General features: G+C 36.5%; 1 protein-coding gene across 1 annotated transcript in view; it reads right to left on the bottom strand.

Annotated features, from left to right (window-relative positions):
* Positions 1-7,374: 7,374 nt before the first annotated feature.
* The window catches only part of kcnh1b (potassium voltage-gated channel, subfamily H (eag-related), member 1b), a 52,796-nt gene continuing 44,149 nt past the window's right edge, over positions 7,375-16,021 (bottom strand). The window contains exon 11 of the mRNA XM_027170064.2: positions 7,375-12,116. Coding sequence (XP_027025865.2) covers positions 11,244-12,116 — 873 coding nt within the window. The 3' untranslated portion in view covers positions 7,375-11,243. The remainder of the gene's footprint in view (positions 12,117-16,021) is intronic.

Raw genomic sequence — 16,021 nt, 5'->3', positions numbered from 1 at the left:
AGATTGGCATTTTTGGAAGGACAACACAGACATCATAAATTCTTCAGGGATCTTATTCATTTTAAGCGAGAGGTGCGGGAACAATGCTTTACAGTCCATATAATATAAGTGACGACAGGAACTAATGTGTTTTACTGAAGTTCCACAACATTAAATGTACCCATATATTCCTGTGATATAAGCGGATTAAAACACAATGGAAAATGATCACCAGTTACGGTAATTCTGCTTCTTATTGGGCCTTATCACGTCACCACGTTGTTGATGAATTTTCCTATAAGAGCAACTCACATTTTTTGGTGGTTGGGAGTACAGTAGGAACTTCCAAAACATTCTTTTTTCTTGTCAAAAGCATCTTAAAAGCCATCTCATTACTTGTTACATACTTTTTTTTTCCGTGTCTTTCTGTCCTTTTTTTAATACCTTTTTCCGACTGTGTTGATGCTGTAAAAATTAATCAAAGTAATTTAAGTGTTACATGAACTGCCCGTACAGTTACATTTACAGCATTTAGCAGACACTCTAATCCAGAGTGACTTACATTTTTATTTCAGTTTATACACCTGAGCAATTGAGGGTTAAGGGCTGTACATATTGTCCTTACAATAATGCTTCATGATGTACAATGTTGTGCGCTGTCCTACAGTAATAGCCCCGTCTGTATCTCACTCAAATTTCAGGACAGTACCCCAACCAGTATCACTCCCCAACGAAGCAACATAATCATTTTAGTCTCCTGAATAGCAGCACCTTCAGACCACAAGCACTTTCCCATTCTTAGCAAATAGCAGTCTTGTTGATGGTTTTATCACATTACTCAATGTCACTCCATTTATAGATGTATTTGCTGCCGCAGCTCCACAAGTTCTGACTGCTGAACAGGAAGGAAAACCTCCAATTGTTCAACTTTTGCTGGTCATGCACTAGCAGAGAGATCTAGCAATGTTTAGATGTGCCATGGCCTTGCTGGAGCCATTGTTGTGTCCCTCGCAGGCTTCATGGTAAATGTTGTGAGAGCAGCATTGTGAAGAAGCCATGGTTTTTTTTCTTGCTTAGTTCTACATTTCAAGACATGGTCTGTCATGAGAAAAGGGGTTGATATGAGGTCAGGGAAAATTTGTGTAGAATATTTTGCTCTTTGGAGAGAAATCATTAGTGTGTATCTTGGATAGTTCAAATGACTTGACTATATTGTGCCTCTTCCACTTTTTCCTTTTAATTCCAATTAATGAGTCAAATACCACCTTGGTGCACAAGGGTGTCCTCTCAAATCCATCAAAATGAATTTTAACAGTTCAGGAGCTCCATGTCAACCTCTTTTTTTGGACCTGGTCCTGGTCGGGACACACACACACATAATCCCTTTTCCCTCATCCACATTGACCGAAATATCAAACAAGTTTATATCCTTAAGTAACATTTAACTTTGGATTCTTTAGAGCTCAGTGATACTATTGTCTCTCCTTCTTTTCCAGAGAACTTTTAATAACTTTTGATTTCCTGGTTCTTATTGGCTTTTTTCAGCCTTTAGCAATTTGCTTATTTATTGATTTTACAAATATTTAGCAAAACTGTCTCTTCTTGAAAAAAAAATAAATTAGGACTCTTTATGGAGACATTGCTTTTTATATTCATACTGCAATTCTGTGTCTCCATACTGTAGGTTATTAAAAACAAGAATCATTTAAAATGAAACAAATACATGCAGAAATTAATGTAGCACCTGAAGCCCAAATATACTTGAATAGTTTCATGTTTGTAATGATCAATTCAAACAGGTCCATTCCATTCAATCTGATTGCATTCACACCAAATTACAATCCAAATTTCAGTACAAAGCTTTATATTTTTCTGCTTATTATATTTATATATATATATATATATATATATATATATATATATATATTTATATATATATATATATATATATATACATACAGTATATTTTCAAATATAATATATAAGAAAGAGAAAATGGACTCTAGTACTTACCAATTGACCCCACACATTTGTTAGGTTATACCCCCTGCGTCCTTGCTAAGGCACATGTATGATCCTAATGGAGATTTTTTTACTCTCTGACTAGAAAGTTCAACCAGGATGAGAAAAACAAATCTGCTGGATAATAGGAGGCCATGAAGTCCATGAGGTACATTGGGGTGGGGGTGGGTGGGGTTGATGGGAAGGGGAGGGGAGGTGTTTTTTAAAAAGTAGGGTCCACTCAGCACTTCTCCCTCTGGGCAAAAACGGATGATTCCAATCTCTCTACCAATCAGGTTGCCCACCCCGCCTGTTTCTACGACATCCAGCATGGCACCAGTTTAAAAAAAAGCTGCTCTGACAGTGCAGAGGGAGGTTAGCCAATCTCCCAATGTGCTACATGGCTGAAACAAATTCCTATAAATATTTTCAGTCATTTATATTATCTTAACGTTCATTTTAACAGTGATTGAGATAACAAAGTACAATTACATTGTTTCTGTATATTTGGTAAGTTTTTCTTCATTTGAGGTTTTGACTTCAGTAAAAAGAAAGCCTTCTGCTTTATACTCATTCCATTTAAAACATAGACATTTACATTTGTTATAAGACATTTTCTATTCAGACAGCTTAAAGCTATTAAACTTACTAACAGCTCTAAATTCAAATTAAGGGCTTTAGGGACATATCTGAATATGGAATACTCTATTAACAAATAATTTCTTCTAAACAAATACAGATGCAGATTAGAAGTGCACTATTCCATTTAGGTACCAGAAAATTATTCGCATGAACAGAATAAAAAATAAAACACCCTTCCGTCACTACAAATAAAAGCTTTGCAATCGATCAGTACATCAACCAGCACCACTCCCCACCAAGGCAACATAACAATAAAACCAGACCAGTGTTATTGTGTAATCTCTATTTTTTTAATAAGATATTTTTTTTATTTAGCCATCTTCGAGCTATTAAAATTCCCAACAGCCTAACAGCTCAAAAGCTTAAATGACATTAGGGATATATCTGAATATGAATACATTATTAGCAGATAATGTGTTCTAAATGAATACAGATACAATTAAGACGTGCACTATTCTTTTTTAATATATCTGCATGAGCAGAATTTAAAAAACAGTCTTGTTTACAAGAAAGTTCTAGTTAAGCCACACCCACTTCACATTATTTAGAGTAGTGAACAGATACCGATACTGATAGTAGCATTATATTATACCTTCATGCAAGTGACCAGAAGGTCATGACTGCCCCTTTTTTGTCTCGCTGGTCCAGGGACCATATCGTAACTGACCCAGCTGTCTAAGACAAGTATCTTCACAATTTTGGGATATGTAAAGACAACAATCTCACCATACTGTATTTATATATTCAACCATTCTAAAATCTTGAGGTTTATAAGGATAGTGAAGGTCACATATTGCATGAACTTTACGTTGCCTATTTTACACTGAAAGCTTCATGGTCTATGCTCTTTTACAACATCTACAATTAATAGATGTGTTAAATTAATGTGTTACTACTCCATATGATCTCACAAATATTATTAAATTCAAAATCCATAGAACTATACATTATTATTATACGAATTATAAATTAACATTTTAATCTCCTGAAACCCCATCCACATCTCAGGAGACCCCAAGTATCCCTTAACAGAAGACTTCCTAACAATTTCAATAGTCAGTCTGGCTAAATCTGCACTCAGTGTTTTACACTTAATATAGTTTGAAATAAATTAATAAATATTTTAAAAAAAATAAAAAATAGAATAAATAGGACTCGTTGCCCGATGACGCCTGAGATAGGCACAGGCTCCCCGTGACCGAGTAGTTCGGATAAGTGGTAGAAAATGAGTGAGTGAGTGAGTGAATAAAAAGGTAATTGCAGCTGTAGTGAATTCCCTTCACTGTAGGGGGAGATGTAACATTAATCCACCAAAGAAAGCCATGGCTCTGGGATGCTCCAGGGTTGGTCTCCCATCTGCAGCACTCAATGGGGCTTACTACTGCAAAGAGAGAGAGAGAGAGAGAGAGAGAGAGAGAGAGAGAGAGAGAGAGAGAGAGAGAGAGAGAGAGAGAGAGAGAGAGAGAGAGAGAGAGAGAGAGAGAGAGAGAGAGAGAGAGAGAGAGAGAGAGAGAGAATGAGAATGAGAATGAGAGAATGGGAGGGGAGGTGAGGCAAGGCATAGAAGTATGGTGGGACATTGGCACTGCATTGCAGATCAACAAATGGGAGCAGGACAAAGACACTGCAGTCCTTGTACATGCAATTCTCTATTACCACTAGAGTTAAAAAGGGTTAAGATTTTTGTGAGAGAGGATTCAAAATATAATTCTTATTTAGACATATTCCATATTCCATGTGCAGCTGTGAGTGAAGTTTTTTGTTTGTATTGAATGGGGAACTACATACTGTGTGATGTGTTTTAACGGGTTCTTTGTTCATGCTTGACTGTGTATTAAAACTGATATTTTTGAAATAGAAAGTAGCACATTTCACAGTATGTGCATCAGTGATCAAGCGATAAAATGAACTAAAGATGGTTTAAAAAAAACCTTTAAGGATTGAAAATGTGAGTGACAACCAGCTGTCATTTCACATGATGAAGCTTTGATAATCTCTCTCAAGTGCTTTGAATGCTGTTTCCTCTCCAGCACAATCACTGCACACTCTACACATCAGTTCATTCATTGGATGTAATCCACTTAATATGTAACTTATACGCAATCTTCTGAAATCCAGCTTCTTTTATAAAAACACAGTTTACTCTTTCTTTCATTAAAAAAAGAAGTTGAACTGGTTGAAACTATTAAGAAGATAAATGTATTAATAATCATGCTGAATATATGACTGTTACAGTCTTCAGAAAATATTAGGAATAGCTGTCATGACCAATGTTGTTCAGGTGGTGAATGGCTCTCAGAACAGAAATGAAAGTGAAATCAGGTTAACAACAGTGCTAGAGTATTTAAACACCTCAATGTCACTGAGCTGAGAAAGCAATCTGAGCATGGACAAATAAGATATGTTGCACTCTCTCTAAACAATCATACACTCTGTACACCCGGGTGAGTTACAGTAGGTGTATCTAATTAATTGGCCAATATGTCAAATATTCAGTGTTTTTAAACTCCGTGCAACACTGATGAAATGCATGCACACCCACTGCTCTGGGAAATTAGTGTTATGTCTAATGGTGGTGCCGTTTTTTTATGGATGGGGAAAGATTAGGACTGGCAATCTGTCTGTTGTACCAACGTTGTAAAAAGTGTATCTATATAGTATAGTATGATTTTTTAAAAATCCCTTTGCAACAACAACGTATTAACATTAAGATTTGTAGCATGTGGTGCTGGTACAAGTAAAGTATTAAGCATCTTAAGAAGTGAACTATATTATTGGTCTTCCTGATAAAATGGTGGCTTGGAATATAGATAATGGAGGATGAAGTTATTTTGTAGTTAAAGAGATGGAAAAATAGATATAGACATAGATTCATAGCTATTAAATCAGGCAAGTTAAAGCTGCAATGTGATCCCAGTAAATTAATTTGCTAAGTTTATGAGTGGTGGATAACATAGTGTAATAATGTATGGTGATCTAGCTAGTAAAGGGCATTCAGACTAAGAGACGCAAACAAGATTATTTTCTATTATAGCTATTGTAGTGTTTCATGTTTTCGCTGAAACTCAGCTTGCCAATATTTTAGATATAAGATGATGTGTTGTGTCACAAGTGAAGTGACTGTTGAGTGTGAGCCTTATCAGTGAGCTATACAAGACTGCTTTTAGTTGTTGTTGTTGTTGTTGTTGTTGTTGTTGTTGTTGTTGCTGTTGTTGTTGTTTTTATTGCAGTGTTGCTGAGTTAATATGGATAGTATAAAACTCTACCATCACTGAGACGTGCCTCAGTCAGCGGGTGTAGAGCAGCAAGCAGTAAGATTCAGTAGCTTGTGCTACAGTTACAGAACTGACATTCGACACACCAAGGCTAAATGACTCGCGTTTAAATATAGCTACCTTCTGAAATATTTTTTTTTTTGTAAGTCAATAATTAGTAGAATGATTTTCTTTTTCTGGTAGATACATAATAACCTACAAAAAACAGGCAAATTCAAATTAAAAAACAAATAGAAAATCTGCTGTCCTTGCTGCTGATTTGTCCACTACTGAATTCTTTAAAGAACAGTTTTATAAATTTGTAATAACTGTGAAAGTATAATAACCTAAAAAGATTGATTAGATGTAAAGAAATTAATAAGATCTGGTTAGCCTAACATAAGACTGTCTTCAATGTCTGTCAATGTCAAGGTTAGGACATGTGGTAAACCTTTGTGCAACCATTACTTCTCATGATTTTAGTTTACCTTTCCTTGAATGTAATTAAGGGAGTCTTAGACTGTGATAATTAAAGCCAGAGAGACTCAGGTGATTAGTATGAGACATCGACTCTCAGTTTAATCAGATGTCTGCCCCAGAACACTCGGCAGATGAGACGGGCTCAGTGGCTTTAATCAGATTACTGTAGCCATCAGAGAAAATAGAGCTACTTAAACTACACTGGCAATCACACAAGAACAGGGACAACAAGTGCAGAGACATATACAGTAGTGCACCTGTTACTGGCCATACATTCAGGTTTAACTCTGATCATCATCAGTACTGTTCGATGCTCAAATCAAACAGAGTTGATTCTATAACAGCATGACTGCTTTGGTAGCTCTGGCTGTGAAATAAATGATAGGTTTATATTAATATTCTCATTCTTATGCATTATTGTTTCCATAGTAACAGCAAATTCAAAAAGATGTGTATTAAAATAGAAGCCTTTTGTTTTGTCACATTTTACAGCACAGTGAAATTCTTTCTTCACTTGTCCCAACTTTGGAGGTTGAGGTCATAGCACATGATACAGCGCCCCTGGAGCAGGAAGGGGTTAAGGGGCTGGGATGTGAACCCTGATCCTCCAATCAACAACACAGAGCCTTAACTGCTTGAGATGATATCAATATTTAACAACAACAAAAACGTCTATTTTATGTTTCTGCCTTGTGGTGTATTTTATGATCTGTCTACACTGTCTCTTTACACTAACAGTGTCTTTATGTTAATAGGTTAGTAACACTTTTTAGCTTTGTATCTGTGTATTTGTCTTATGTGTCTGTGTCTTTATAGCACACCAGGGTCCTGGAGACATTGTTTCATTTCACTATGTGCTGCATCAAAATGTTATGGTCGAAATGACAATAAAAGCTTCTTGACTTGACTTTTGACTGGACTTGACTTCAGGCTGTGACATGTAATTTCTAATGTGTTGTCTCATTGCTATCTTCATGCACTTCATGTGAACTGGTTTGTTTACAGAATGAATACAGAATTGATATGTTACTCCTTTAATGAACAAATATTCAGATAATTCCAAAATACAAAATCGTTCATTTGAGCATTTTTCATTTTGCATGAACAATCTGCATCCTTGTGCTTTTGGTTTATACATTTGGAGGTTTTATAGACAGGTTATAGACATTTTTTATTTTTTTTTTTACAAAAGTTTTGTGTGAGAATGACATAATGAGACGCAAGAACTCAAGATAAGTCAGCTCTTTATTTATATCTCTGAATAAAGAGTCTGTTGAATGAAGCAGTGATTAAGCAGCAAGAGGAAAATACCATTCCTTTTCCATTTCTGTGTAAAAATGCTCTTGAAATTGTAAAATGTATGTGCTGTGTTCGTTTATACATAAAATGATGCTTCGGTTTCGTTTAGTGAAAAGGCAACTCATAAAATGCATTTGGAAAACACACCAAAGTGCAACTCAGCTGTCTTTGGGCTCATTATCTGACAATCTGGCATATTTTCTGGACCCATTTACAGTCTATAATGACTACAACACTGTAAATTTACAGTTTAATCATTCTGCTGTGAAAAATACAAATTGATATTTTACTCTTTGCTACAAACATTTCCTGAAACATTCCGATATATATTAAAATATTTTTCAAGATTTCTTTCATCAAACTAATACACATTGACTTTTTTCACATTCTTAATCACTGCTTTTTCAAACAGTGGATCTCGATAGCAGTCTTAACATTGTTCATTGAGGGTTCTTTGGATAGCTAATGCCCTTAGATTCTGTTTGAAGTCTCACTGAAAAGAAAAGGTTTAGTCACCAGGACAAGCCTACGAGCTCGAAGAGTGTACGTACGGCACGGTTCTGCAAGTTCCCCCACTCATGATCATGTAAACAGTCATGTGACGAGCCCTACGTTTCAGCACTGCTTAACACTCCCGTGCTGACTTCCTCCTCCATTTCCATCTCCATTAAAGTCTGTTTAAATACTTTATGATGTCTTGGCAGCTTGAGTAAAGCTTAGATAGCTGTAGACTTCAGGAAAAGACTGAATGATGCAATCCTTTTTAAAATGCCAAAAACATTAAGGACAGAGTTTTATAGGATTGTAACTGTATAACAACTAACATTTTGCACTGTTGCAAACTGTATTGAATTTTTCACACTGTACCTTATATTTGTAGCACCAATACTTTTATGTACGTTTGCCTCATTGCATTTACATTTACAGGAATCGAATTTTATATTGTAACATTGTAAAAGAGTGTAACTGACAATGATCAATAAAAGCCTGTATTGAGGATATTGTCTGCCAGGTCACATTATTATACATTTATTGGAGGAAGCCCAATCCAATTTGGAGCCCTAAAACAAACGGTGCTCTTGGGCACGGTTCCCTTTCTAGCTTTCAGGACCGATCCAGCATACTGCAGCTGAGATTCATGTAATCAGACATGAAGTTTCCACTCCTGCACAGTTCATAAATGTTTTTACAACTCTTTTTTTTTTTCAGATGTTCAGCTTGCTCAATCCTAAAACCCTAATAACAAATGCTGTGACAAATATATTAGATTTATATGTTAATCCTCTGACAAAAAAAACATGCTAAAAAAGAGTTTATAATGCAGCAGTCATGTGTTAATATGGCAAAGTGTGTTTGTGTTCATTTACAGTTACGGTCTTGATCACTCAGCACACCTACTAAACTTATAAGTGTTTGGCTATAATATGTATCTCTTAATAAATTTGGCCTTAAATGATTAAAAAATGCATGATTGTTAATGGTTGTATAATATTCAATTTAGTTAACATTTACGTTGTGTTTTTCATGGTTTCCACCTGATACCTCACATTGCATTACTTTGCGAGCTAATTTAATTTAAGTTAATTAGTTAATATAACTTTCTATACATACTGAAGTTGGAAGAAATGCATGTCATTTCCTGCTCATATCATGCTCATGTCCAGCCACAGCAGCAAACAGACTAAATGACTGCATTTCAGTGCAGCACCACTTCCATACACTGATGGAAAAAATGTGACGCAACAAGGAGTTGCATTCAATTTATAATGCGAAGTGAAGTGACATGAGAACAATGTAGTGCAGGTGTTGCTTTTCAGTATGTAACGTTTTCTGCATGTACTGTAGGCAAATATAAAACAGCAAAGTTGTGTGTTTACTATAAATATTTTTTCACCAATGTGATTCTGTAAAAGCATGATGGCAATAAAGATATCATGTGATTCAGGAGAAATGTGACAAGGGATTTGCTTTTCTATTAAAAAGCAATATTGTATTTAAAGGGGTTTTTTTCCCATTGGTGTGATTGCTTTTCACCCTATCATGGAATTCTCCTCCAAAAAAGGGAGTCCTGACATTTATTTTAATCACTTCAAGCTTTCTTGCTTCCAAATTGTGCTGCTACATCATGTTTCGTGTACTGTAAAGGGATATTAAGCGTTGTATTGGAACGCAGGGCTCGGATGATAGAACCGAGAACACTGTGGTGTGCTTCGCAGTGAGCCACATATTCAGGCAAATGATACATTTAAAACGAACAATTCAAAAGGTACCTCAATCCAGAGCACTTAAAAAAATCAACACACGGACCAAAACACTTGATCATCTTGTGTTCATATTAATTATTATATAAAACTGCTTTAGATAGACTTTAAGTGCAAAATTAGCAATTTTTCAAAAGCACTAGCAATCCATATACAAATATAACTGATTTTGATAAAAGAAAAAAGCCTTTGCAAAGTTACATGAAAACAAACAAAAAAGATATACTGTAAAAAAGAACAGAGGCGCCCTGAAAGTTTGTGGGAGGTTGTCGTTGAGGGTAGGGGAGGTCAAGCAGGGGGGTAACAGAAAGCATGATGATTGTGTTAGCATGTTAAAAAAGACTTGAGTGCATAATTACAAATCACATGCGTATTTACTGTGACTAAGCTAAGCCTCATCCATGCATAGTTTCATTTCTGTTACCACCAGAGCATGCTTATTAGCAAGAATATAATCGCCATATTGCTTATACGCCTTATTAGTTATTTTCGATTAATCAATTCAATTTTAGTAATTTATTTATTAGTGCATCTCAGATATTTGATATGTTTACAGTGATGAAAACACATTCAATTATATTTTTAGATGGGCCTATTAAATGTGTGTTGTAAAAAAATTTCAACCTTTTGGAACTTTTGATCAATATATGATGCTGCTCTTTTTTGTTTATATGTTGTCTTACAAACAAAAATCTAAAGAAACCACATCTTTAAAAATTCCATTTGTATGTCTTAGTTTTGGAGGATTGACAGGTCACAAGACAGTACCAGCTACATACCCTGAAATCATGTTGTTTTGTTGCTTTCTATTAAAGAAAAATCTGCCATGCATTAACCATTTGACAATGAATGACATTCATTTCTGTAACAGAGAAATTCTTTTCACTGCTACATCGTTTACCTGCTGAGTGTAATACATGTGAAAATATATATATTTTATTATTCTTAATTATTAATATTGCCTTTTTAACCGAGTAGGTCCAACTGACAGTAAAATGCATGAAGCTGAAAAACAGAGAGGATGTAATTAATGATATCTTGCATCATCCTTAAAACAAGTTTTTTAAATCAGAAAAAAAAAAGATTTGATATTGTAACCAAAGGTTAACAATTGTTTTACAATGTATGGATGAATAGTCCTGTAGACCCACAAATGAAGGCCACATCTCAGTAAATAGTTAGCATGGCCTTCCATACGTCCCCTAAGAAGAAAACCTCTAGTAAAATGCTAAAATTGTACATTTCAGCACTCACCCCATGGATCATACAGTATCTCTAAATGCACAGATAAAGTGTCACCGTCACACCTTATTCACAGAACGGCTGTTTACGAGAACATGTCGTTATCCTTGTCTGAATCTGGAGTCCCAGGTCGTGATATTTCATACAGGTGTGAGCATCCTGAAGTCTTCCTTTCTTTGAGAAGTTGCAGCATCTCAGCTAGTTGTGCCTCCAGGACTGCCATGCGGTTGCTCAAGTAGTGGATGTCTCCTCTCAGGTCCTGCTTTAGCTCTAGCAAAGATGCCTGCAGGTTGTGTTCAGGAATAGGATAAAAAGCTCGCTTCCCCTCAGCCTGCATGGGGCTCCGTTCCTGAGGGGTTCGGGCACTTCCTTCGCCGACATTGTCCAGTCGCAGCTCGCTCTTTGTGATGCCGCTGTCGCATGAGTCTGTCTTCTTTAGTGACAACTCTTCTTGCAGTTTAGTCCTGTCTGGAAGGGTCTCCATGGACTCAGCTTTGGAAATGGCACTCCAGGAAAGATCTGCCTTCCCCGTGGCTTCCTTAAATCTACCACAAGCTTTGGCTTTAGTAGGTTCTGTGGATTTACTTCCTGTTTGGTTGACACCGTGACCTACAGAAGCATGAAGTTTAGCTTGGTTTTGGGTCCTTTGAGCAGGATCTGAAGAATCTGAGGGGGAAGGGACGTCAGGTGTGGCAGGGCTCTCTGTCACCGTGACGATACTGGTTGTAGCATTGGTTTCATGGACCATAGTTTTCTCCATCAGGACAGAACCTTTCTCTATGTCCAATTCACCCTGATCAGCTCGCTCTGCTGCCATCCGTGCCTCCTTCTGTTGACGGAAACGCTGGAAAAGACGCCGCACAGGATGATCTGGTGGAAGGTTGAGAGGGGCTTCATCCTTCCTTTTCCGCATCTCCTCTTCCTCACGCTTTACATCACTGATCTTGCGGAAGACTATCTGCAGGACAGGATTAAAACAGGAAAAGTTCAGCATAACATTGTCCTCAGTTTACAGTCACATGCACAATTAAATGGCAGATGGATGAGGCATTGGTGCAGCAAGAAGCACTGACACCTTACAGATCCATACGGTAACCCCTGCTTTCAGGTTATGCACTGGGTGTAATTTCTGTACCTGTTCTCCATGTGTCTGAATTGGTTCCCTCTTGATTCTCAAAAAAATAACTGTGCTACATTGGAATTAGGTGTGAATGTGTCTTTGAACGTATGTGTGTTTGCGTGTGTGTTCTGCAATGGAATTGTGCCTCATCCATCCGCCTTGTTTCAGAGGTTCATAAGAGCCCACTGTGACAATGACCAGAACAAATATGAAAACTCAAGTTGAATAAATGAATATTTTACACCAGTATGAGCTGTTATTAGAAAATAATTTAGAAATAACTTTGGGTTGCTAATATATCTGCTTTGTATCTGGACTAGGGATGTACCGATCCGATATTTTGGATCGGTATCAGCGCGGATCCAAGCATTTTGAGTGGATCGGGTATCGGTGTTGCGTGACCGATCCAAATCCGATACCCGTGGTCATGGGAGTCGCCAGTCGAATCCATTCCGCTTGAGGAATGCCTTAATAAATTAAACTCCATTCCGCGTTTTACCTACAGCATTGACCACGCTCCTGCTTCCTGAAATCCATGGGCGTCGGAACCATTATATATATATGTGTGTGGGACAGGACACGCCCACTTTTTATTTACTTCCGATGCAGATGCCCGTGGTGGTTGATTAATGTCAATTAACTAACTATTGCTTGAACTTATAAGAAAAATACACTTGTATATATTAAATTACATTAATGTAAATAAATATAATAATTTTTATAGGAATTATGTTGCACTACCGCCTGTGACAGACAGCCAAGTTTAGCAGGCGTCCTTTCCATTTACCTCAGCGCGTTAAACATGTCGCTCATTTGAGTGCAAGGTTTACTGTTTAAAACATTTTGCATTGTGTTTCAAGAGTTCTAATTTAAGATTCACTTTAAAATATTGCCTTTACTTCAGAAAATAATTGAATAATTGCAGTACATATGGCTTGATTGGTATACCACTAACTGTTAAAAGTACTGTCTGCTACTGCATGAATACTTTTTTAAGGTTTCTTGTGTTTTCATTTTTCATCCAGTAATATGGGCATTTTTGTATTTCTTTGCCAGAAACAAATAAATCTTAATAACTAAGCGAGTTGTATACATTCTTTAGTTTTAAAGGTAAAAAAGAAGGTATCGGATCGGATCAGTATCAGCCGATACTGGCAAACGCTGGTATCGGAATCAGATCGGAAGAGAAAAAGTGGTATCGGTACATCCCTAATCTGGACACATCACTCTTCTTGACTATTACATGTCATGAAATATTCCTAGAAAATGACATTCATTACTTTTTCACTAAAACTGAACAAAACTCAAAATATCAGTTCAGAATTAACAGTAATGTTCACAAGTAATGAATGATGAATGACAGATTTAACTGCACCTTTGATAAACTGATTAAGAAACCCAGTTTATTTCATGAACGAAGAATCGGAATTTGAACATACTGTATAGCTTATTTTGGATCAGTTAAGAATTGTTAGTTCTTGAAATATTTTCACCATTGTTGTGGCTTTAAAGCCACATAGCAACAGCATTATCAAAATCATTCTAATACACGTGAGGCGGTGATCCATTTTAAATGAACATCATGTTATCAGTGCACATGTCCAGTATTGACTGTGTTCTTACGCAAGTCTAAACCATTAGTGAGCCATCAAGCAAAACAGCTGTGCATAGTAAATGATGTGGAAGTCGTGGTCTTAGACATGATCTAGAAGGTGTTTGCTTACTAGGTACTGACTGTTATCTTCTAGACACACACATACACACACACACACACACACACACACACACACACAGAGAGAGAGAGATATATGTCTGCTTCAAAGCAAATCATTATGGACTTTCTCATAGTTATGATGGACCTCTTAAGCTCTTAGACTGAAAAAGTGCACTTACAGTAAGTGAGTTATTCCCTCACCATCCTCACAAAGCCACATCAACTGTTAGACTATTTTTTTGTTACAATCCACTACATTTGCTCACATGGCTGACACTTTTATCCAAAACAACATACAGTTGAGCAGGTAACAGTTATGTTTCTTTCTCAAGATCCTACTCATGGTAGTCTGTTTGTCCAGACATTTAAACCAACTACCTGCTTATATTGTAGTTCAAATCCTTAACGGCTGATCCACCACATTCACAATAATGTATTAGAACAAGTGCATTAATGTAAATTGTGATTTGACTTGCACTCTTAGTTTCAAAGTTTCCATTATAGAAAATTAATGAACGAATTCTCAATATCTCATCAGACACAAATTTGTCTGTTTATATTTCCTGATGAAAAGGAAGGAACCTCAGTGAAACCTAAAATACTAATTATCTTGCTTGGTACCAGTTACATTTTTTTAGTCTTTAAATTTGTCTATACGCTTACACTAAGGTACAGTATAAATTTAAGCTTTCCTTTTCTCAACTCATACACTAAGTTTGGGGATTTGGAGTGCACTGTTCATGCTCCAGTGTTTAAGTCTGACTAGCCAGGAGGAGGCTCCAGGCACCCAGAACTCTGTGTAAAAAAATCTTAATTTAGCTATCTCCAAGCCTAGTTAAAAAGTGAGGCCAAGCTAAGTAACAAACACAACAGGAACATACACTATGTGTTCATATATGTCATTTTAAAATGAAAAAGCACCTGAAGGTGAAGGTGCATACTTACAGTATTACTGGTTCGTGTAATATGGGACTTTCTAGATTTGTTGACTAGCAGTTCAGCATTGGGAGCATCATAAATGTGACAAATAGAAAGTTACAGCTTATAATATACTGTAAATATTTACTGTTTGCTCTCAGGATAAAATGAGGGGGAAAAAAGTTTGGTTTCAGCAAGCATATGATCATCATTGGTTTCACTGGAAATCACATGATTAGAAGTGAGAATGGAACATTTGCATCAGACTCTGTCTCTCTGTCCTTCCTTACAAAGGTGTGCTCTGTTTATGAATGAGGAGGCAGGGCTCTTGTGTTAATGAGGTTTGTGTATTCATTAGCTCCTGTCCTGGGAATGACTTGGGCATGTTTTGCTTATCCCAGAGATCAATCACGGCACTCAGGTGCAACACCAACAAATCTGCTTATACATGGCCTGGGTGTGCAAACACAAATGAAATGATTACATTTTCTTGCCTCTCTTCAATCAGCATACTTAAACTGTTATAAACTGCCTTCTTCAATTTGTCTTAAGGACATGCACATTTTTGCACTCGGCTGTACATCCAGACTCTAAAGATAAAACTGGATTTAAATGGAACATGGCAGTGTTTCTATGCTATATTGCCATTTAGTGATATTATGTTCTTTCCTGGGACTCTCATATTTCACCAGCTTCAAATCTAAAGATGATCAAGCAGAGGACTGGCTCGGACAATCGGCTAGCATTTTTAAGCTGCTGATATGGCAGCAAGAGGTTACAGCTCAGTGTCATTACATCCAGCAAAAAAATCTTCCTAACACTATAATCAGAGAACATGCTATAATCCAGACTGTATATTATGAGCTCTTATTATGAACTCTCTTTCAGCTCCATTTTTTTATGGAAGAGATCTATGTAAGAGAATTTGTTTGAATCAATTTTCCTGGGATTATTACTTTACATACAGACACTCCATACATATCAGCTTTTCCTATTAGGCTACATAATAACCTGTTCAGAGGAGTCAGTTACAGGTTAGCTTTGTTTTGTTTTGCTTTCCTCTGTGACAAGACATATTGGAGGCAGGGATCAGTGCACATATTTTTGTGGA

Source organism: Tachysurus fulvidraco, chromosome 2, assembly GCF_022655615.1.
Source record: "Tachysurus fulvidraco isolate hzauxx_2018 chromosome 2, HZAU_PFXX_2.0, whole genome shotgun sequence".
NCBI lineage: Eukaryota > Metazoa > Chordata > Actinopteri > Siluriformes > Bagridae > Tachysurus > Tachysurus fulvidraco.
The sequence above is the reverse complement of the archived record's forward strand: the minus strand, read 5'-3'. Positions and strand labels throughout refer to the sequence as shown.